This window comes from Protomyctophum bolini (assembly GCF_963924005.1).
Source record: "Protomyctophum bolini genome assembly, chromosome: 5".
In the NCBI taxonomy this organism is placed as follows: Eukaryota; Metazoa; Chordata; class Actinopteri; order Myctophiformes; family Myctophidae; genus Protomyctophum; species Protomyctophum bolini.
Window position 1 is genome coordinate 6,978,109 of NC_137866.1, and position 24,404 is coordinate 7,002,512.

The 24,404-nt window shown below is 41.8% G+C and overlaps 2 protein-coding genes across 9 annotated transcripts in view; one reads left to right on the forward strand and one right to left on the reverse strand.

Annotated features, from left to right (window-relative positions):
- The window catches only part of LOC308315881 (tensin-2-like), an 89,393-nt gene extending 77,489 nt beyond the window's left edge, over window positions 1-11,904 (forward strand). For 5 of the 7 annotated variants that reach the window (XM_080764122.1, XM_080764123.1, XM_080764126.1 and 2 more), the window contains exons 21-28: window positions 404-535; window positions 2,223-2,318; window positions 3,588-3,665; window positions 4,081-4,158; window positions 5,523-5,691; window positions 7,506-7,574; window positions 8,068-8,097; window positions 9,687-10,091. In XM_080764122.1, coding sequence (XP_080620248.1) covers window positions 404-535; window positions 2,223-2,318; window positions 3,588-3,665; window positions 4,081-4,158; window positions 5,523-5,691; window positions 7,506-7,574; window positions 8,068-8,097; window positions 9,687-9,825 — 791 coding nt within the window. In that variant the 3' untranslated portion in view covers window positions 9,826-10,091. Of the gene's footprint in view, window positions 1-403; window positions 536-2,222; window positions 2,319-3,587; window positions 3,666-4,080; window positions 4,159-5,522; window positions 5,692-7,505; window positions 7,575-8,067; window positions 8,098-9,686; window positions 10,092-10,265 lie in introns of those variants that run through there. The other 2 variants (XR_013964092.1, XM_080764124.1) reach the window with 2 other exon arrangements.
- A 1,266-nt stretch (window positions 11,905-13,170) lies between these two features.
- On the reverse strand, window positions 13,171-22,070 carry LOC308315664 (transmembrane protein 106C-like). Of its 2 annotated transcripts, none has more exons than XM_080763764.1 (8): window positions 21,934-22,070; window positions 21,293-21,621; window positions 19,533-19,596; window positions 18,768-18,927; window positions 17,980-18,120; window positions 16,695-16,744; window positions 16,402-16,455; window positions 13,171-15,856 (listed from the first exon to the last, which is right to left on the reverse strand). In XM_080763764.1, the coding sequence occupies exons 2-8, from the start codon at window positions 21,522-21,524 to the stop codon at window positions 15,613-15,615; spliced, it is 945 nt and encodes a 314-aa protein (XP_080619890.1). In that variant the 5' UTR covers window positions 21,525-21,621; window positions 21,934-22,070; the 3' UTR covers window positions 13,171-15,612. The 2 variants fall into 2 exon arrangements, with proteins under 2 accessions (XP_080619890.1, XP_080619889.1); XM_080763763.1 differs by having other exon boundaries at window positions 21,293-21,624; window positions 21,934-22,053.
- Between the last annotated feature and the right edge of the window lie 2,334 nt (window positions 22,071-24,404).

Consider the following 24,404-nt stretch of genomic DNA (forward strand, 5'->3'; position numbering starts at 1 on the left):
GTCACATTTTAGTCACCTGGAATGTTTTAGGGTTTAGTCTAGTTTTAGTCTAGCTTGTAGATCGGCTATTTTCAGCATGCAACCAAGTGTAACATGACTTATACTGGATCTCTTGTCCACTAGTACATTTTAGCCTAGTTTGTATTTGTTGACAAAATTGTCAGTACATTTAGTCTCGGTTTTAGTCATCATAGCTTACTTCTCATGTAGTTTCCATTCAGTTTTCCTCAGTAGAAAAATGTAGTTCTTGTCATGGTTTTAGTCGACGAGAACAACACTGATGTGGCGGCGGCCTGTGTCCTCATGAAAGTCTGGCAACGTGGGCTTGTTATAGTTTATACCATATGAAGCAGTCTGTCTTTAGCTAGTCTGTCTTCTCATCATTGCTCTTGTTTGACTGTAGCTATAGCAGCGCTGAAGGAGAGGGAGCCAGGGTCCTTCCTGATCCGGGACAGTAACTCCTTCCAGGGGGCCTATGGCCTGGCCCTCAAGGTGGCCATACCTCCTGTTAACATCAACAACCACAGCAGCAAGGGTAAGACGGATTCATTTTCTATTGGACCATTGTAGTGGTTCTCATTTTCTATTGGACCATTGTAGTGGTTCTCAAAGTGGGGTCTAAAGTTTTTTTTTTTAAAGGGCCCTTAACCCATACTGGGCGGGAACCCCTTTCGGTGTTTTAAGCATTATGTTACACTTTAGCTACTTTTGAAAGATCTTGAAAATGTGGCTCAAAACTTTGAAGGTATATTATTTCAGAGTGAACTTTTTTTTTTTTCTTCTTTTTAAACATATGTTTATTGATTTTCTTTTACAGTACAAAGAAGTATTTTCAAAACAATTCACAAATACAATTCACAAATACAAACAAAATCTTATCACGAAATGTTTTGACAATAATAAATACAGAACAAAAATAAATAAATGACAAAACTAAAAATAAAACGAAAATAAAACATATTACATACAGTTAAACAAATGCACAATGTTCAACAACATATTTTGAGATGTGAGTCGGTGGCCTATTACATATAATTTTTGGGGGGTCCTTGACATGAAATATTGAGCACCACTGATATTGAAACATGAGGTTTTTCAGAAAACTGTCATCATTTAGAAGACATTTGTTTTCATTTTGACGTCAAGCCTAAATGGGGTAAGGGGGCTACAAGCTACAACATAGTCCATCCTGATAAGATTTTTTTTTTTTAATTTAAGACAAATTCCCAAACATTTTGTCACAGAGGTATGTGTTTATCTTTGCGTTTGTGTTCAATCATGGTCACTAGAGGGGGACAGAGGACGTTTGTAAACCCCTAAGCCTGCAGTGTCCACGACCACTGCTTTCAAGGATTAGAGCCTAATTAGAATGAATGCATCACAGCTTGGGTCATGTTGGCTCAGTGGTCCAGGCGCCTACTGCCTACTGTCTGTCCCTCCATAAAATAAAGGCGAAAGCCACAAAAAAACATTTAAAGAATGAATGCATCACACTGTCTTTAGCCGCCAAACAAACGTTGGTGAGTAACTATAGGTGTACTGACCAGTGACTAATAGTGAATGTTTTGAGACCTGCCCAGGCACATTGACATAATTTTGTAGTTAGCATGTACGGTATACTGTAGGGGTCTGAGACTGAGAGTGTAAAAAACGTAATCCATTTGATTCTATTTGTGCACTCTCAGAGTTAACCCATTTTGGACTGAGTTAGATTAAAAAAAGGCTTCTAAATCCTAACATTTCTCTGAAAAACCCATGTTTCTATATGTCAGTGGTGCTCAACCTTTTTCATGTCAAGGACCCCCATAATGATCTCTATTGGGCCACGGACCCCCATCTCAAAATATGTAGTTTCAGGGACCTCCCAGAAGCAAAAAAAATAGTTAAAAATGTTCGCTCTGAAATATATACCGGTATTCAATGATTTGTGCCGCATTTTCATGATTTTTCATTCATAGCAGACCTACAAGCTCGTAGCGCGCCACTCGGTGGCACGCTATGAGCTTGTAGATCTGCTATTTTTCAATAGCTAAATTATAACATCATGTTTAAAACACCAAAAAGGGGTTCCCGCCCCAAAATGGGTTAAGGGCCTCCCGGGCCTGATTATTATTATTATTATTATTATTATTTTGAGAACCACCACCCGGTCCATTGTGACGCCTGTTCTCATTTTGCTGACGTCTTTTTGTCATTGGTCGTGTCATGTTTTCTTTCCTCAGTGATTGACCCTCTGGAGCAGCTGGTCAGACACTTCCTCATAGAGACGGGTCCTCGCGGGGTCAAGATCAAAGGATGTCAGAACGAACCCTACTTTGGTAATTCTGCTATAGGATGTGACGTTTTTTTTCTTCCGTTTGTATACTCTCCGGTGGTTCTCCGAAGACGTTTCGAGAACCACCACTTCTTCTGTGGATAAGTGGCTTATGAGTCCATTGGTTGAATATTTCTTAACCCACTACCTTTGTCAAACAAATGATTGAATTACGGCGGTAATACATTTATAGCTATTGACTACATCTAGACCAGTTGGGAACAAGTAATCGACCCCAGTACTTGAGTCAAAGTATAGATACTGGTGGTCACCGCCCCGGTGACTCAATTACTCAACTACAAGTGAAATTTGTACTTGCTTCTTACATGACTTAAGTATTGAACAGCACATGCTTTAGAGTATTAAAGTATAAAGTATGCAAAAGTACAAATTACAAGTATATTTTTTATTTTATTTTTTTATATATTTTTGTTTCATTTTTGGATGTTGGATATTTTCTTTTTTAATATTATCCATGCATTGCTATATTTCAATTTAGACATTTTCACAAAAAAGAAAAATTGCAGATCTACAAGCTGACAACACATCACATCGCAAAAACAAAAATAGCTTAACATATAGTGAAAATAGCATCTGTTATTTCCACTATATTTGAAATGGGGACTATGATTAATGTACATGTGTACTTTTTCCCTTCCTAGAAATGTAGTGGACTCAATACAGGTACAATATATAGGTACTATAGTGAAAGTATAAAAAAATAAAAATAAAACAACAATGAATACTAAAAAAAAAGTAAAGTGCAGATGCAAACAGAAGTGTACTGTACGCAAGTAACTGTTCACCACTAGCCTGGAACTCACCTATGCTTTTTATGGCATAGGCAGCTCCGCTGGGAGAAACTATATGCGCAGCTGTGCGACATGAGACGAATTACTTAGAGCGACAGAGAGAGAGAGTTGTGTGTGTGTGTGTGTGTGTGTGTGTGTGTGTGTGTGTGTGTGTGTGTGTGTGTGTGTGTGTGTGTGTGTGTGTGTGTGTGTGTGTGTGTGTGTGTGTGTGTGTGTGTGTGTGTGTGTGTGTGTGTGTGTGTGTGTACATGTGTGCGTGTGTATGTCAATTTTTACAAAGGTGCAGACGATCAGAAATCAACAGAGAGTGAGCAATGTTTGCGGCGCGCTACTCTATGCCGAATTGAAGTGGACTCCTCAGACCCAGACCTTTTTTTTCCTCTCTGGAAATGAAAACGTCTGGGTTTCCGAGGCTATAGTTCACCACTGAACTGACCTAGACGCTTTTCTGTCATCCACAGGGAGTCTGTCTGCCCTCGTCTGCCAGCACTCCATCACTCCCATCTCTCTGCCCTGCACTCTGAAAATACCTGAGAAAGGTCCGTATTTGTTGGCACAACGTCATTTTGATTTCGGAACTATATTCTCACGGAATCAAGGAAAAGCTTTAACCACTTTATAACCCATTTTGGGGGCGGGAACCCCCTTTTGGTGTGTTAGCATTATGTTATGCTTTAGCTATTGAAAAATAGCAGATCTACAAGCTCATAGCGCGCCACCGAGTGGCGCACTACGAGCTTGTAGGTCTGCTATTTTTGAAAAAAATCGAAGAACGACTGACCGAGAAACATACTGTATAGCTTTTTCAGAAAACTGTCATTTTCAAACAGACATTTTTAGAATCTGATCTCAGGTCAAAATGGGTTTTAAACCACAGGAAAGCACGTGGTTTTCTATCGTATACGTCGACGCATTTCAGTTTTTTTTTTTTTTTCATTTTCCATACCGATGCAGACCTGATGGGGGAGGGGCATGACGCTCAGACGTCCAGCAACATGAGCACAGCGGCAGACCTGCTGAAACAAGGAGCGGGTGAGTTCTCCTGACCAGCTCTTCTCTTTATCCAGCATCTGTCGTCGTTCATTACGATAGAGCAGGGGTGTCCAAACTGCGGCCCGTAGGCCAAATGTGGCCCTGGGACGAATTTTATACAGCCCACAGCTTCATACCTAAATTGTATTATGAGCGGCCCGGCCAACAAGTTTTTTAACCTGGGCATTTCCCAGAGTATAATTTGTCACTGTTCCTTGTTCCTTGTATTTGCTTATAGTAAAATAGTTACATTTTGTATTGTGACATATTGCTGAAAAAGGCTGAGTTAAACTTTTTGTTCACAGAACACACCTGACAAAACACCATTCATATTAAATAGTGATAGTTGAATAGAATCGGTTTAAATGCGATGCATATGTATGTGTTATAGTCCGAAGGTACATTATGTCAGGCGTTGTAGTTGGCCCTTGGGTGTTTTAAATATTTTCTAATATGGCCCTCTTTGAAAAAAGTTTGGACACTCCTGCGATAGAGCGTTGCCGTCCCGCCCCCTATACCAGGGCCCAGGAAATTATTCTCTGTTCATTTTCCTCATAGACATTTCAAAAAAGTATTTATTTAAAGACGGTTACGCCGCGGGGGACAAAGCCAACTCGAGTCGTGACAACTCATGAGAACAAACGCAGTCTTTTTGGTTGTTTTTCTTCTTTGTAATAATTTGTTTGGTCCAAAATATTGTGTTTGTTGTCATGAGTTGTCACGACTCGAGTTGGCTTTGTCCGCGCGGCATAACCGTCTTTAAATAAATACCTTTTGAAATGTCTATGGGGAAATTAAAATGCATTGGGAATCATTTCCTGGGCCCTGGTGTCGTCATGATAGGGGGCGGGACTGCGACGCTCTATAGCAGAACAATGCCTTCTTCTTGAATATTTGCACGACAAAATCAAATGAGTGTATTGTAACGAAACATTTGAAGTTTGAACCAACAAGTTCGTCTTGCGGTGAGGCAGACACACCGCAGTAAGGTTAGCAAAACAGGCACTCAAAAAGCAGGACTCTGTACACTGCAAAATCATCTGATTAGCCTCGGTTTCCCAGGCTTTGCATTCGGCTCAAAGAATGAAGCCTGGGGGAAGGAGACACATTTCCTGGTCTAGGAGTGGGAGTGAACTACAGTGCAGAGGAGGGCCGTCGCTCCAAATATGGTGACGTCAGTTTTCTCAGCTGTTTTCTAGCGGGGAGGGGAGGGGAGGGCCGGAGGGGGGCAGGGGCGGGCGCTCAGAACCAATATCCAGCGCAAACTCCATGCGCGCTACCCGCCCCCCCCCTCTAGACCAGAAAGCACGCTGGCTGGGCCAGGCTATATCATCTGATTTGGCTGTTGGTCTTTCTCCCTTTAGCCTGTAATGTCCTCTACCTGAACTCAGTGGAGACCGAGTCTCTGACCGGCCCCCAAGCCATCGCCAAGGCAACGGATGCTACCTTGGGACGGAACCCGCGTCCCGCTGCTACCGTGGTCCAGTTCAAGGTCACGTGCCAGGGCATCACACTGACCGACAGCCAGCGCAGGTAAGAACATCCATTCTGAGGCCACTGGTCAAACATCTTCATGTTGATTTAAGGAAATGAACAACTTGATACTAGGCTGATTTACCTCTTACATGGGGGTGCATACTTAGTTTAGGTTAGACATGGGTTAAGGTTAGGTTTAGGTGTGCTGCCCTGTGGGAGGTTATGTTTAGGGTGAGGGTATGTTTAGGGTGAGGGTTTGAGATAGGTTGTAGTACTGTAGTACTATTGCACCTGATTTTCACCACCATCCTCTCCAGCATTATGTCCACAGAGAACATATATTTGCTAATTAAATTAACCTTTTTAAATTAGGCTATAGGGTACCACAAAGGCCATTCATTTTATAATCAATTAATTTTATTTCATGTTTAGATACCGGTATGTTTTATGTTTAATCTCTTTCTTGTGGGGTTTTTTATACAGTCTTATGGTCATCGGTGTAGGACATAGAAATAGAATGAAGCCAGTAGCCTATATGTATGTTCACAGTGCTTTAGCCTCCCTTTCTTTATGATGTCGAGCTCCATATTGCTCATTAAATGTAGTTTTTCATTTCGGCATATTTGGTTTATTTATCTCTGCATTAACTATACTAAATTGATTGTGAGAGCTCAACAAAGTAACAAACCGACCATCCCACTGGCAGTGTTGCCAGGTTTTGGAAGAGAACCAAGCAACCATGTCTATGAAAACAAGCCCAAAAGAAGCCTGACTAGGCTTAGTAGCCTATTATATAAAACAAGCCCAAAGTCGCTTATAATTAAGCGGACATGGCAACACTCCGAACGTCTCCACTCGCTTCGGAGCTGAGCAGCGCTGCAGAGATTTTAATACCCAGGCAGACGACGTAAATGACAGTTATGGCACAAGCACTGTATATCACAAAAAACCGGACAATTATGTGTCCGGCCAGAGGTTGAGGTGGGAGGAGGACAGGTGGGTCTAAAACCGGACTGTCCGGCGTGAAACCGGACGTCTGGCCACCCTACCGGAACCCCAATGCTACTGCTCTAAAGGTCACAGGAATATTAGTTCCAACTCAGAGCGCTGAGGCTTGAAGCTTCAACACAAAATATTAAATGTTTTTACTTAAAGATGGAGTGCCACCATTTTTTTCCACCCTAAAACATGATCATCAGGTATTATTACAATATAAGGGGGAAGAACTTTTTCCAAAAAGTGTACAGTATTTGTTAAAATCATGCTTTTTTGTGGACACGCCCAGCAGTTCATTAAGTATGCCTGGTTTGCCTGGTGGGTGGTGATGGGTGGTGATCCACCTGAACTGAAGCCGCACCCACAGCTGTAGTTGTATGATAAAGGGGGAGGGGTTAGGGGAGGGGCTGATAGTGTGGTGTCACTATATTACTGTTTACTTCATTGACCCGTTTGACTGTCAAGGGTTCAGCCTCCAGGAAGAATCCCTAAATACAAAGTCAATACACAATTGCACATAAAAACAACTCCAGTGTGTCTAATTAAGTACTGTCACCTCATAGACACATGAAAAACTGGAAAAATACAAAAAATTGTGGCACTCCATCTTTTAGTACCGGTGTACTCTGTCTGTATGTAAGTAATTTGACCATGGGGGTTCTATACTAGGACGCTCCTATTTCCCTTCTGATCCAAATCTCTTTTCTGATCGCTGAAATCGCCTGATCTCAAACTCACAGTTGCATGCAACGCGTCGTCGGCTTGAAGATCTGCTATTTCCGCTGAGCGTTGGCCTATTATGACACGCCCCCATGCAGCCACTATAGGGCTCACGTATAGTTCATCTCTGGTGTTGTCTTTCTGTCTCTCTGCAGGGTTTTCTTCAGGAGACACTATCCGGTCAACAGTGTGACCTTCAGCAGCATTGACCCCAAAGACAGGAGGTGGGCAACCGGAGAGGGGGAGGTCAAACTCTCTGACACACATTCACATGTAGTTTTGTTAGCAGGAACCCGTAGTATGCTGTACCATAACTAACAGAAATCACGCGGTTAGCGACACCGCCACAATCATTCATTCGTTCATTCATTCGTTCATTCATTCATTCATTCATTCATTCATTCATTCATTCATTCATTCATTCGTTGCATTCATTTGCTGTGAGCCGTCGCATGGATCTGTGTCTGTGCTTTTTTGTTGGCTTGTTTGTGGTTTTCTGTGCACGCATTCGTGTGTGTGTGTGTGTGTGTGTGTGTGTGTGTGTGTGTGTGTGTGTGTGTGCAGACAATGTTTATTCAGGAGAGTGGGCATGTTGTCTGTGGCTGCGGCTCCAGCTGTACTGTACTGTATAGTACAGTAAGCTTGTCTGGCAGTCATGGCTGTCTGACTGTCTGAGTCTGCTCTTTCTCTCTCTCTCTCTCTCTCTCATCACCTTAGGTGGACTAACTCAGGCAGTACCACTGTAAAGTAAGTTGTGTGTGTGTGTGTGTGTGTGTGTGTGTGTGTGTGTGCGCGTGTGTGTGTGCAAGTTAAGCCTGATTTATACTTGTGTCCTGTGCCAAAGATTGTAAAAAAATATTCATATCAAATATTCACAAGTAGATTTTGGGCCGATTTCCGTTTTGCCTGCAGGTCCAGTCCGGTCGGTGCAGAGCTTAAACGTCATTATCATAATAATGGCAAGTTAGAAATAGCCTTACAACAGCAACCTAGCTGTGCCTAATGTATACAGACTCTCTGTGTCACATTTACTTACGATGTTACTGAATCAATCTCATATTGAATGTCTTCCATTGCCATATGATGGATAATATTACATTGGGGCTCGACCTCCTTCCATAAAACTCAGATAGGGGTTCACTATAACTCTAAAACAAAGAAGAAAACAATCCAGGGCAATGCTATATTATTTTGATGCTAAACTTTAGAAGGATAGTGTGACCCCAAGTGGTCAAATTCAGTATTACTGGTTTGATCTGGTTTCAAATTGAACAGCAAATCAGTTTGACAATGTTTCAGCAGTGGGACACCAGTATGAATTAGGCATTATTGAAGAGGGACTGTGAGTCACTTTTATGTGATTTACTTATGACTCAGAAGTTATAATTACAATCACTTAGTTTAGACTAGTTGTGTTGTTTTATAATGTCATTTATATTGTATGCCGTTATAATGTTTGAAAGGCTTTATTTTTAGAAAGATTTAAGGACCCCTATATCAAAAGGCCTCCTCACTGTGACATTTGGCCTAGTTGAGGCAGGTGTGTGAGTTTAGATGATTGCACTCACTGGATAGTAATCAGCTGTGTTGGCTTGCAAACATCATTTGTGTTAGAGGCAGCACAGAGAGTGCGCCCCCTCCTTCTCTGTGCAACATGTGATGCTTTTCATTTCTAACTTCTACAAATGTACAATCACGTCCTGTGCATGGCATCATATTGCTTTAGAAATGCTTGTGAGCCTTGGCAAAACTAGTACAGCAAGAAAATAGTTTAACAATGACAACAATGTTTCATACTGTACTAATCTCCTCAACGTCATATTTCTAACTAACAGTTATGGTTTTGCTGAACAGCGATGAATTTAATTGAGTAATTGTGTAATTTCCCCAACTAGAAATCGCCCATGGTTCTGTTCTGGTCCATTTCTCAACTGCTCTATGTTTCCATGTCCCTGTACAGTGGCGTGCACAGATATACACTAGGGGGTGCTAGAGCACCCCCTGCCATTTTGGCAATGTGCCCTTTTGAAGAAAAAAAAAGGGTGGGAACCCCTTTTGGTGTTGGCATTATGTTATGCTTTAGCTATTGAAAAATAGCAGATCTACAAGCTCGCTATTTTTGAAAAATCGAGGAACGACTGACATAGAAACATGGCTTCTTCAGAAAACTGTGGGGATGTAGAAGACATTTTTTTAATCTGATCTCAGGTCAGAATGGGTTAAGGCAACCGGCCGGTTCCACGTGCTAGGTGCCCTTTTTTTCCTCCACTTGAGCACCGGCTGCCCCTCTAAAGAATGTCTGTGCACGCCACTGTGCCTGTATTTCCTTCTCTCAGGGTGTTTGGCTTCGTGGCCAAGAAGCCGGGAAGCACGGCGGAGAACGTGTGCCACCTGTTTGCCGAGCTGGACCCCGAACAACCCGCTTCGGCCATCGTCAACTTCATCAACAAGGTCATGCTGTCACAGCGGCGATGAACGGACCGAGAGACAGATTATGGTTGGTCCGTTGCCTTATGATGAGGTCACAGGGATTTTCTTAGATTTCTGTCACCTTCGTATGTCAATTACATACTCTACAATTCTCCCTATTCCGTGAGCAGTTATAGGGTTGTTTGGATCTACCACACCAGGGCACTTTTATAATCTTACTGTGAGAGTGCTTTGATCGGGGATACATCCGTTAACCCATTTTGGTGCCGGGAAACCCCTTTTGGTGTTTTAAAGCATTCTGTTCTACTTTAGCTATTGAAAAATAGCAGATCTACAAGCTCGTAGCGCGCCACTCGGTGGCGCGCTACGAGCTTGTAGATCTGCTATTTTTTTTAAAGATCGTGAAAATGTGGAATATATTTTTTATTTTTTTTAAATAGCAGATCTACAAGCTCGTAGCGCGCCACTCAGTGGCGCGCTACGAGCTTGTAGATCTGCTATTTTTTTAAAGATCGTGAAAATGTGGAATATATTTTTTAACTCAAATGTTTGCTTCTGGGGGGGGGGGGGGGGGGGGGGCAAATTTCGACGTTAGGCCAAAATGGGTTAAGAGTCGAGCATAGCAAAAGGCATGTATCAGAAGTGTTACTTTCAGACCTGTACAACGATTTGCTCTTTTGACCCAACATGGCCTAGTATACATCATGGCAAAAAAACGATTGTGTAAGTACCCTGCCTTAACAGATCTCATCATAACACAGTTCTCTCATTGACTTTTCAAGAAGCAAATGTTCAATATTATAGCTAGAGATGCTTAATGGATGTCCTGTCCAGGATGCCCATGGGCACACAGGACCCTGTCCTTGCACTGTTTGGGGATTAGTATTAAAATCCCCCTGATGTTATACATTTCAGATATTACTGCCTTTATAAAATAACAGGTGTTTATATTTGTATTATTACCAAAAAATGCCTTACATTATGTCGTCTGAAAGAAATGACCAAAAGCCCTGACTTTGTAATTTTAGTTGCTATATCAATAGATGTTCAGGACGGTATTCAAGAAGTAATGTACAGCTAAAATGATTACTATTGTTTCATAAGTTTGTATTGCAATTTTTTTCACAGTACAATCCTGCCATGGTATATCCATATCAACGTAACACAGTGCCTACTGTACAGTATATGCCAGACGCGCTTATCAACTTCGACAATCCAACTTTTACAACTAAATAAATGCACACGACTTGTGGTGGTGTGAGAGACATTAACGGTCTAATGAAAGTAAAGATGAATGTATGTTTTTTACGGAACTTTTGAGAGCGTTGTGTGTGTGTGTGTGGGGAGGGTAGCAGCGTGTGTAGATAAGTTAGAGGTAAATGTGTATGATGAACTAAAAAAGGTTGTTGATAATAGGGTAATGTTACGTTCAACAAGAGAGTTTTAATGGAATGTACCCTGGAAGGAGAACTGATGGAGAGTGAAGGACAGAGCTGTTCTACACACCACCACCTTGACTTGCAATAATTTGTTTATTCAAATCAATCACATAATCTGCAATACATTTAAAATCCATCGACTCTTTGAGGTATCATGTTGACTACAGTATAACGACTGACTGCTATATTGTTATAAATGTATACAAAATAACCTGGCTAGCAAGAATGACTTGCGGATGCCATAACAGTGTGAATACCCATGTTCATATCAAGCTAACCATGTTGAAGACCAAACGCAGCCCAGACGGCTGCCTAAAGGACCTACAGTATATGTATTTAACCAAAGACAGAGCACTCCTGGATTAATAAGCTTTTTTTTCTTCTTATCCAGTCATATTTTTGTATTTGTTTGCTTCATGCATTTGTACTGTGCATTATTTAGTGTGGGTTGCCTTGTTTCATGACATAGGAAAGCAGTACTTGTATTACATTATAATATATATTGTGGTCTGGTTTTCATGTTGATCTCCATATGTAGTAATATATTTTCTCACATGCAGCTATAGGACAGTGTATTATGGAAAAAGGAAGCAATTGTTTTTTTTGAAAAGGAAATTATGATACATGCTCTTTTGTATGCACAAAATGAAGAATATAATTAAACTGAAATGTGGTACCAATTGTGTGTTTTGCTTCATGATCAGTTATTTAAACCAAATCAGTAATTAAGATGAGACATGAGAGAAAATAAGAGTGGTGGAAAGTACATACATTTACTGAGTATTTCTAATTTTGAGGTCTTTTGTCCCCCGACACATCAAGATCAGTTTCTTCTCTGCTACCGTGGAGTCCGTCCTCCTCTACGGCTGTGAATGCTGGACACTAACACAAGCCCTACAGAAATCCCTGGACGGGTCCTCCTGCTACACCAGAATGTTACGTGTGGTACTTAACATCAACCAGGAGGAGCACATCACCAACAAGCGTCTGTATGGAGCATTACCAAGTGTAACAGAGCAGACAGCAGTAAGGAGGATGAGACTATAGCTGGCCACTATAGCTGCCACCGACATCAAGAACTCCCGGCCAAAAAGCTTGTACTGTCTGTGGGAACCAACACACGGGCATCGATGGAGAGGACGTCCCACACCGACCTACCTACGTGGACGTACTAAAGAAAGATGCTGGTGCAGAAAGCACAAAGGAGCTGGCCAGATGTACGGAGAACCGAGATGACTGGAGACGACGATGGAGGGCTCGTCTGAGGACGACGTAGAGAGTTAGAGTATTTCCAATTTTAAGTACTTTTACTCAACTAAGGTATGTTTATTCAGGTACAATTTAGAGGTATTAAGGCAGGGATACTCAAATAGATTTACCTGTGGGCCACATTACAAAAATGGCAAGGGGCCAGGGGCCAGTAGATACAATTACGACATTAATGATACTTGATAACTTCTCTCTTTCAATTGCTTTATTTTCGCAAAATGTATCAAAGTACAATGTGCATGCACACAATATGTAAATAAATACCATTTCTGCAATTTCCGCAATTTCCTCAATTTCCATTTCCGCAATTACCATTTCTGCAATTTCCATTTCCACCATTTCCCCAATTACAATTTCAGCAATTTCCATTTCCAACTATTAATGGCAGCTGGGTTTCATCATTCAAATAAAATAGAATTCTGTCCGTTTAGCTATAAAATTATGTCAGGGAATAGGGATACACAGTATATGTCTTTCATTTACATTGCATCTCCCCCCCCCCCCCCAAGCTTTTATTTTCGTTCGAGTAATGGTACAACTCTAATAGTATTACTTATAATAATGTAATTAAAGATTTTTACTTGTAACTTGAGTATTTCTACATTGTGGTATTGATACTTAAATAATAATATAAATAAAAATATACTTCTACCAATGAACACAAAATGTACACAAACTGATATCGATTTTTGTATTAATATTTTATTAACTAGTTCACAAATCCCTTTAATTACATTTTATTGTTTTTACTTTTAGAAACAAGCAGGAAAATATTACATTTCTACAAAAAAAATTGGATAAAAGTAAAACCATGATTGATTCATTCACAAAAGTGTAAACATACAAAGCATGTCCCTTTAAAAATAAAAATCAACTGAAATAGAGCGTTGCAGTCCCTCCCCCTTTCAGAACATCGAGTGGCCCAGGAAATTAATCCCAATGCATTTCGTCCCATAGGCATTTCTTAACGTATTTATTTAAAGACCTTTTAAGCGTCGTACGAAGCCAACTCTTGTCGTGACAAATCATGACAACACACACAATTTTTCGGGCCAAACAAAGAATTAGAAAAGTAGAAAAAACCGGCAGGTAACTTACAACACTTTTTTTGTTGTTTTTCTTCTTTGTAATCATTTGTTTGGTCCAAAATATTGTGTGTGTGTTGTCATGATTTGTCACGACAAGAGTTGGCTTCGTACGACGCTTAAAAGGTCTTGAACAGCAAAGGCTGTTAAGCGCCATATGCCATTCGGATGGTTTTCCAAGAACAATCAGAGCTCAAACTGAGTGGGCAAAAGCCATACGACATGTTCTCGTTGACCAATGATATTATGAAGCAGACGTTGGATTGGTCAGAGGGGAGTGCACAAAAACACATGTACAGCACAGAGTAGACCGATAACAGACTAGGCGAATTAATGTCCCCTTCTCCAATAGGCTGAAGACATGTACATTTAAATGTACTCATATTCAAGCCAAGCTCTGATTACAGCACTGGGTCAACGAACCACGGCTGTCTCCAGGGGGACAGCAACCCATTCTGACCCGAGATCAGATTCTAAAACTGTCTTCTAACATCCTGACAGTTTTCTGAAAAGGCTATGTTTCTGTGTCAGTCGTTCTTCGATTTAAAAAGAATAGCAGACCTACAAGCTCGTGGCACGCCACTCGGTGGCGCGCTATGAGCTTGTAGATCTGCTATTTTTTCAATAGCTAAAGCATAACATAATGCTATCACCAAAAGGGGTTCGCGACACAGAATGGGTTAAGTTATAGTCAGTGGGCTTAACAAACCTGATCCCAACCGTCTCCAAGACACCAACGAGAGTCTGAAGTTATAGATCTATCTCTTATAAGAAGAAGACTTTAGCAACATGGGGTCAGTGGGTGTAATATAGGCCACATGATCCAATGGTCACATCTTAGATTTACATTTCTGGGGGTGCTTTGTAAATATGGCCTTAATAATGAAATGCATAGACTTTTACAGGCAGCGTTTCTAAACAAAAAAACAAACAAAAAAAAAGGTGCTCAAAATACAATCCCTCAATTAATAAATAACAAGGCAAAAAAAACAATATAACAGTATACCAAGTCTAAGGTGCAACAATTAGACGTCTGAAAGCAAATACTCCTTCGTGTTTCTATATAAATAGAAAGTTCTCAAACATCTTCAAGCTTAAAAAGTGTCAGTAGCCCCAAGTTTACAGTGTTAAATGTTCAGTCATTTCAAAGCTCGTCAGCAGATGCTCTCTTAATGTTACCTAGCCAAACACCGATACACCCAATTAACCCATTTAGACCTGATGTCGAAATGTCTTCAAACCACGACGGTTTTCTGAAATGTCAAGGACCCCAGAAATGATCTGTAATTGGCCGCCGACCCCCCCCCCCCCCCCCCATCTGTAAATATGAAGTTCCAGGGACCTCCCCCAGAAGCTAATATTTGAGTTCAAAACGTTCGCTCCGAAAGAATATATATATATTCAAAGATTTGCGCCACATCTGCACGTTTTATTTTTTCAAAAACAGCAGACCTCACAAGCTCGCGCTACGAGCTTGTAGTAGTATCTGCTATTTTCCAATAGCTAAAGCATAACACCAACAGGGGCTCCCGTCCAGAATGGGTTAAAAGCCATCGCGTTCCCCGTCAGGAAGAAATGTCAAGCAATTTCCATATATGAAAAGGAGCTTTCTTACAATGCACCGAGTGACCCACCACCCACAGCTAGCGATGACTCATGATCTATGCCACAGTGGGTTTCCCCCCCAGTAACACATATTTCTGCTTTTCAACATTTATCGTTATCAGTTGGATGAAAACTAATGTATTCTTTTTTTTTTGTATCCGTTACTGTAGAAAAGCCGAGTTGCCGGTTGAGAAGCCCCCTCCAGGACGCTATATGGGAGCATGGACACTAACTTTTTTAAAGATTCATCATCTCATGCCCTGAACCCTTTTGGACAGACATGCAAAACGGTAAGACGCTAACCGGCGGGTACTTGACAATCCGCAACAACAGAGCAAAGTCAAAAATCCAATCGTGAGAGTCAAACCCGGAGGCGAGGGGGGGCTTGAACGAACGGCAACGTATAACCCACCCTGTGCATTTCGTGTGAAGTCCTATGCCGCGCGGCGTGTCGGAGGAAGGGGCGAGGGAGGAGGGCCTCTGTCCGACCCCACCAGCGGAGTGCTGGCGGTGATGGTGGACAGCGGGGTGCTGGTGGTCAGCGGGTTCTCGGCGGAGTGGTGCTCGTGCTGCCAGGCCAGCTTGTGGTAGGTGGAGTTGGCGCCGCAGTCTATGTAGCGGTACGCCTCCAGGCTGTTCTGGGCCGTGCGCACCATGTAGGAGGTCTTCACCGAGGTCCTGGTGGTGGGCAGATAAAACCACGGGGCGTCAAGTATGGTTTAGATAAGAGCATGGATGTAGTGAGCAAACACACACACACACACACACGGCATCAAACGTTTGAAGGCAGAGTAACACATTTTGGACCGAGGTCGATTTAAAAAAAAAACAATGGCTTCTAGATCCTAACATTTTTCTGAAAAACCCCATGTTTCTGTGTCAGTTGGTGCTCAACCTTTTTCAATGTTGAGGACCCCCAGAATGATCTCTATTGGGCCACGGACCCCCATCTCAAAATATGTAGTTCCAGGGACCCCCTCCCTCAGAAGCCAATATTTTAGTTAAAAATGTTCGCTCTGAAATATATATTCAAAGATTTGTGCCACATTTTAATGCAAGTGGATGAGAGGAGAGATCCGGTGCCGTCTCTATTCATATATACTAGTCTAAGGTTACTAGTACACATGAGAAATATTGACATCTGCATCCTGACATATTCCATGAAAACAATAGTTGAGCGAGTGTGGAAGAAAGTTACATAAAGATGGAGAGGGATTACTTACTGCATGAAAACCACGATGTTGTGGACTTTAATGGTGGGCATGGTGCAGAAGGCACTGGGAAAACACAAACAGAAGAACGCTCACAATACAACAACGGATTATACACTGGCAGTGTCCTGTAGAAACAGTGCAACTCAATGTCTCCTTAAGTGTCACAGGCAGAAATCATTTCATGAGACAACGGAAACTTCTGGATATCGGCTTTGGATGTCCAAGTTCTAACAAGCTAGACGAGGCACTAACTAATGCAAAAAAATATAGCCGGGGTAAAAGAAAAAGGCAATAACACTTACTACACGTAGGAGGCGCTGCTTCCAATCTCCACACTGACGGTGTAGTTCACCTGTCAGAGAAACAAAACACAGGTTGAGCAATCTACAGCTTAAAGGGCAGTTACTTACTTAAGAGAGACCTTATCAGTGCTGACTTGATGACGGAATACAATGTAAACAATGGTTTGTATTTCCAAGTGAGGTCATGTGATATGCTTTAACCCATTTTGGACTGAGGTCGATAGAAAAAAAAGGCTTCTAAATCCTAACATTTTTGAGAAAAACCCATGTTTCTATGTCAGCGGTGCTCAACCTTTTTCATGTCAAGGACCCCCAGAATTATCTCTATTGGGCCACAGACCCCCATCTCAAAATATGTAGTTCCAGGGATCCCCCCACCCCCCAGAAGCCAATATTTTAGTTAAAAATGTTCGCTCTGAAATGTATATTCAAAGATTTGCGCCACATTTTTTTCAAAAATAGTAGGCCTACAAGCTCGTAAGCGCGCCACTCGCTCTATGAGCTTGTAGATCTGCTATTTTCCAATAGCTAAATTATAACATAATATTTAAAACACCAAAAGGGGTTCCGGTCCCAAAATTGTGTTAAGACTCTTCCGTTGGTTGAATTCATAACTGAGAATACCGTTGCTATTTCTGGCATATAAAATGTGTTGGCAAGCTTCGCCCCCCCCCCCCCCCAACTACAATCTATAATTGTTTACACAGACCATATCCTGTAGGCGGCCTCGCTTCCTGTTTGACTGTCTGTCTCAGGCAGTGTTAGTTTCAAACTGACAACACTTTGCATTCATACTAGAGGCCGACCTGATGTTACTGTCTGATGTTGCCTTGGCCTGTGTGATGAAAGATATGCGAGGATATGAAAACGTTTCTTACCATAACATAATGCAGAAAAATATACTTCTTCTGGTCATTTAGAAATTGTTCTGTTAGTGTTGTTGTTTTTCTGCTATTTTTGAAAAGAATCATGAAAATGTAGTGCAAATCTTTGAATATATATTCTTTCAGAGCGAACGTTTTTAACTCAAATCTTTGCTTCTTGTGAGGGTCCCCTGGAACAACATATTTTCAGGTGGGGGTCGGTGGTCAATTACATAATATCTTTGTGGGTCCTGACACAGGACAATGACTGACACAGAAACATGGGTTTTTCAGAAAACCGTCATGACTTAGAAGACATTTGTAGAATCTTTTATCCGGTCAAAATGGGTTAATAATATGTGTCAGGCTGTAGTTCTTTACTGTATAGCGAACATTGTACCATCATTCTGTTGAGTGAGTACCTGTCTCTCGCTGAGGGGCTGAATGGTGAGGACGTTGTCTAACTGCTGAGTGCCAATCACTGTCTTCATGTACAGCACCTGGCAGCTCAGGCTCTGCACCAGCACGGTGAAGAAGTTGGGGTTGCTGAAGTTCAGCGTGCTCTGTGATGGAAACGCACCGTTAAAACCAACTTTCAACCTGTTCTGGGACACCCAGATGTTTACAATAGATGGTTAGAAGGTAACACACACACACACACACACACACACACACACACACACAGATCTATAGATTGGCTATACAGTGGGGAACAAATATCGAAATGAAAGAGATTCAACATCGAAATGCACAAGCATGTCTGTTATATTTAATTTGTTCTAACTCAAAGCCTTTTTGAGTGGTGCAACCACTCCAAGGAACAGCAATGTCCTAACCCATGTCCCGATGGGGGTGCTGTTGTTGCACCACTCGCTTCAGACTGGTCTGATTTCTTTCCTACAATGAGCTCTTGTACATTAAAACGTTTGGATGTTGGTGTGTGGGAGCCCCCAGGAGCCCTTTTCAGGGCGTCAAAAACCCAGTACCTCACGGTCCAATTTCCCTGAGAGCCAAGGGCCCCTGGGCCACGGCCCCAATGGCTAATTTGTTAATTTGTCCATGCCATAAAATAAAACCGGAAAGTAAACATTCAGCATTCCATCACAGCAGCTCCTCTAGGACAAACAAATGCGCCTGTGTGCCGAGTGGAACCCATTCGTACACAACAGCAGCAGGAGGATCGTCAAAAGGTACCAACAACGTAACGTACGGTCATGTTCATGAGGACTTTCATGTTGGCGTGGTCGAAGCGCAGGGAAACGGAGCGTATGCCGTCGTCCACCACCACCACGGAGCGTGGGAAGAGGAAGAAGGCCACCAGCGAGGAGGCCAGGAGACACAGCACGGCGGACATCACCACGTACGTTTTCCTACAACAACGACAGTCGTGCAGTTTGTCTGTGTTGTGGTGGTTTTGTGCAAAAGCGAGCAAAACCTCTGCACATTTAGATCGAAGCAATGTAATTTAGCCCATTTAAGGCCTGACCTCAAAGTTAAAAAAAGAAAAGAAAATGCTTCTAAAGTTTCAGTTTTCTGAAATAAATAGTCACGATTCTTCAAAAAAATAATTAACATAATGTTTAAAAGACCAAAAGGGGTTCCCACAAAAATAGCATGCCACAGGTAAGGTATACAGAGAATAAGGGCCGATTCATACTCCTATTTTACCGCTGTTTCGGCAAATTTTCAGTAGCACCGAAGAGCCGAGACTTTAGGACGGTACCCGACCCCACGAACCTCAAATGACGTCACATTGTAGGCTCTACAGAGCCGAACCGACTTTTATTCGGCTCTAAAATAGGAGTATGAATCGGCCCTATGAGTGGAAATCTGGAAGTACGAATGCATGCATCGATAGCTAAATCAATCGATCTCAATAGAGCAAGTGAAACTCACACCGAATAGATCAAACGAATGATAAACAGTACAACTCAGAGCAGGACTCTTCATACTTACAGTAGGGGTGGTTACTTACGTTCTCTGGGGCCTCAGCCTTTGGTCGCTGTACGGGATCAGGGCCACCAGCTCATTGACTTGCTCTGAGACGTAAGAGATTACAACATGATCTTAAAAAACAGCATTTAAGCATCAGAGTCACTGTTGGTAAAACAAATAATCTACACACAATGACAGATTTAGGAAAATATTGACTATACTACTGCAGCGGCACAGCTTTTGGTGACCGAATCTCCCTTGTGGATCAATAAAGGTCTTATCTAAAATACTGGCCACAGACGTTTCATTTGCATAATTGCATTACGTCATACTGTGTAGGTCTCATTATGTAATATTCTGCTAAATGCCTAAATTGTCAATTGTTTTGGAATATTGTAGTAGCATCATTTATAAGCTAGGTAAAGCTACTGGAAGTCTTTGTAAGCTTGCTTTTTTTGTATGCTCTGAACAGACACCCTGCAGAAATATAATAATAATAATATACGCATTATCTTTATTTGTGCTAGAACACATTTGTTTGTTCTAGTCGTTTGTTTCTATATTGCTGTAGTTGACTAGTGGAGCGGTTTGGGCTTACAGTCCAAACCGCAACTCCTTGCAACAAAACAGTTTTAACATCAACCGCACCAATGCAACTCTTTGCAGCTGCCATTTGGCATAATGGTTGCAACTAAGTAGTTGCATGTTGCAAGAAGTTACATGGCCTAGTAATCATTGGCACGGTTTGCACAACACCTTTTTATCATTTTAATCTAGCACTTCTCTATTTCTTAATAAAATCGGTTCCTTTTCTTTTATGCAAAGCGACTTTGGGTACTTAATAACTCATTTATGGGGCGAGTTATAATTGATTCCAGGCTATAATAGCTAATATATCATATATTAACTAAGTACCTTTATTCACTAGTACGTTTTACTTCATTATTTCTATTTTTTTATACTACCCAACCAGCACATACATTTAAATCAGTCACACGGTGTGACTGATTTAGATGTATGCGTGACTCACACCTGACACCAACTGCAACATTAAAGTGTGGAACACATGGATTTACAGTATGTTGCGTGAAATTGATGTGAACACTTCTTCTGTACTTTTAGTCAGTTGAATTCAGGGCCTTTACTTTAAACTGTCTGAATAGGTCTACATCTTCATGAATCATGATATTGCTTTTACTGAATTCGGATAGTTCTTCCAGCACTGTTGATGAAGCACAACACCTGATGTCAGTAGGTAAAATGACATGATAAGATGACAGCGGATTAGTTTAATCAGTCATGCAGATTCATTTGGTAGTTCTCGAGGTGGACAAAACAGGAAAGGGCGCACACCAGTGTTGGCGAGGTGCTGGCCTAAGGCAGTAAACAAGTTAGCTCTGGTCCATAGCCTTATTACTGATTATATGATTCTGCCCATCATGCAGGGCAGAATCATAGAAGCCGTAAGGCTATGGATCAGAGCCATAAACAAGTAAAAAATAAGAAAAAAGGCCGCAGCCGCCGCACAGCCACGATGCAGTATATTTATTGACAATAATCCAACGTTTCGACCTGGAGCCAGGACCTGGCTGCCAGGTCTTCTTCAGGGAATGAATGGCCTCAAGCCAGCTGCCGCAGGGTTCCAATGTTCCAATTTTGTGGAGGTTAAAAATGGACCCACGGCAGGGTCTGAAACTCTGAATCTCTGAGAGCTCGATCCGGGGGGTGCTTGAAAAGAATACATTTGAGAACCACTGGCTTTGTATTTGTGCTATGCATGTTCATGCTGGAGAGACTCACCGGAGGGGATGCGTCCAGTGCCCTGGCATGTGGGACAGGTAATGCTGTCCCTGCCAGTGAACTCCACGTAGGGGAACTGGGCTATGGCCTCCTGTCTGTCCAGCCCGTCCAGCGAGTCGTCGTCCTCCTCGTCCTGCGGGTCTCCCCGGTGTCGTCTCCGGGTGTCTCCTCCCGCACCGTCCGCCGGGAGGAGGCGGAGGTTGCTGCCGCTCCTGGACCACTGTGCGCCCATGTTGTCACTCACACGACGGCCACAGTGTCACACTAATTGACTCAACAAGCCAGCAGCAGCATGTCCCCGACAGCTGCCCGTCTGTCCGTGTATCGGTCTGCTGGAGAGACGACGATCAACAGGTTAGAACATGGATCGAGGTCAGTTAAACCGACTGTGAAAGAGCTGCTCTGTTCGTCAATAACATGCGAACAATACCGATATGTGTATCAGCTGACAGCCACAACAATGCTGTTGTTCAGTCACTGGCAGTGCATCATAGTTCTCACTCAGACCACAGGCGCTAACGCTAACTGCTAAATGAATAGCCAACCAGACTGAACTGCCGGGGGTTCGCACTTTGCACTGTTTTTATTTAAGTCATTCAATAACTGGCTTTTAATTCATTGATTAAACCGTGTTCCCTTACCTTATATATTAGACCAATCGGGGCCAATCAATGGCTATACTAGCACGCATTGGTGGTAAAGGTATGGTCCTGGAAAGCATAGGAATTTGAAAGGCGTCGCACACACTGTATCTGTTGTTGTTGTACCTACTTCTTCGATGGCTCATGGCTGGCAAATAGTTTGCTGTGCTCACTGTACTATACAGCCACCTGCTGGTTTTGGTTAAACATGACATGTAAGCTAGTCACAGGATGATGAAGGATGCTGCTCTCATAAAAAAAAAGACTCGTTTAGCCAAAGAAATGTTCATATCAAAACATTTTATTTGGTTTTGGAGATTTGTATTCATTGAGAAAAACGTCCTCCTCACTCAGTGTGTGTGTGTGTGTGTGTGTGTGTGTGTGTGTGTGTGTGTGTGTGTGTGTGTGTGTGTGTGTGTACATGTGTGTGTGTACATGTGTGTGTGTGTGTGTGTGTGTGTGTGTGTGTGTGCAGAAACGGATTCTTCATTCATGTCCATTGCTATCACACATTTACTGTTCAGTCAGCCTCCTCTTCAGCTCAGCATTCTCTCTCTGCAGCACTTTATTCTGAAATGAATATAGATAGATAGATAGATAGATAGATAGATAGATAGATAGATATATGGATAGATAGATATACACGTTAATAAAGGAATACTTTAAAAATGATTACATTTAGCCAGAAAAGAAGGAATTTGTACACGATAAAATGCAGTGGTGTGTGCATATAGAGTAGACCAACCTTATGCCTGAGTGCCTCAACTATCAGGTCTCGCCCTCCTCTGACGCTCCCCTCTTTCTTTGAAGCTCTGAATGCATCTCCAATCACTGACACCAGCACGTGTGACTGGGGGGGAGATGTATCATGTATGGAGACAGTCATGCTTGAGACCTGGTAAGCCTGACTAATTGTAAAGTGCTGTGCTAGCACATATCTTGCCAAAAGACGTGCTTTTCTCAGTCATTGTTGAACTAAAACAATACATTACAGAAAACATGTTCCGCAGACCTTCACGAGGCAAATCAAAATCCTGTTCTAAACGTTTATGGGAATAAATTACAGACAGCATTCAAGAATGATAGGATATATACTCACAAAGGTTTTGCTCTGGAACAGATAACAATGGTACATGTCTGAGACGGAGTTTTTGGCAACAAAGCCAAAGACATTGGGCGAGGCGGGCAGGACGGCACAGAAGGACACCGTGGACAGAGGACAAGTGTAAAGCATATACTGAGGACGAGAGAGAGGGAGGAAAAGAACAAATATATGAAAAGTCAACTTCATTGTAGTCTCTCAAGACAGACTGTTGCCTCGGGGAGGCGCTGTTTTCCCTAATATTTGACGATGGGGATTCTCAGATTGACTTCATTGTTACATAATCAAATTATATATTCATCGTTTGCATTGACTATTGATATTATTATCCAATATTACTGACACCTTGGTTTTGTTTTCCAGTATGTCTATTCCACTCATGGAGACGAACAGACACACTTTGCTCTTCTTCGTTGCTTTTTCTGTGGACTCTTTGTCTGGCATCTAGAGGAGACGTTAAACAGAGAGTAAGTACCCATATTTAGAACATTACAAGTCTCTAATATTGCCCATATTTGGGGCAATCTCTGATAAAATGGTGTGTATAAAAGTGTATGTACTGCAGTGAATATTTTAGTAGATCTCTGCTTACATTTTGAAACATCACTCAGTCACCATTCATGCTGAAGAAAAACACTGTATGAGACTGTTTGTTGCTATAGGCAATGAACTCTATGCATTCTATCTAAGGACTGTATTATACTCTACATTAAAATGTATGCACGATGTGTAAAATAGTTCCTTATAAATACCGCATGACAAATTCAAATTTTAGCTTGAAGAAGGCCTTTATTATAACCCCTCTAACCTAGTAAACAAATATGTTGGCTGCAGGGTCGGCCGTTTATACATTGGTCAGCTCTTTTCCTTCTCTACATCTTATTTCTACTCATCTAAAGCTCACAATGCGTTACACATGAGAACGCCCACCCCACCCCCCAGAATAGGGATGCTAGAATGTTTAAACAGCTCTTTCTTGCATTAATACCATTCTGTATACATGCTGAGCTTACTATTTAACTACATGGTACATGCTGTATTGTTTTCTTCTAATGTTCCATGCAGGTGTAGACTCCACCAGTGGAGTAATGTTGTGATGTTTTCCCTGCCAAGCCCCCTTTGAAAGAGGGCCATAATGTGCCTAATGTATGTGAGTACATTGCCTTCATGCATTTAACATCATAGTGGGAAAAGACTGGACTGCTAATATCCAGATTATTATTATTATAATAATAACAACACACAGCATTTAAATGACTAATGAGAAAGATGCGGATCTAAGTGAAGGTTAACTGGCCTATAAATGGTAAATGGTAAATGGTGCATTTATATAATATAGCGCCTTTATCCAAGGCGCTTTACATAGATT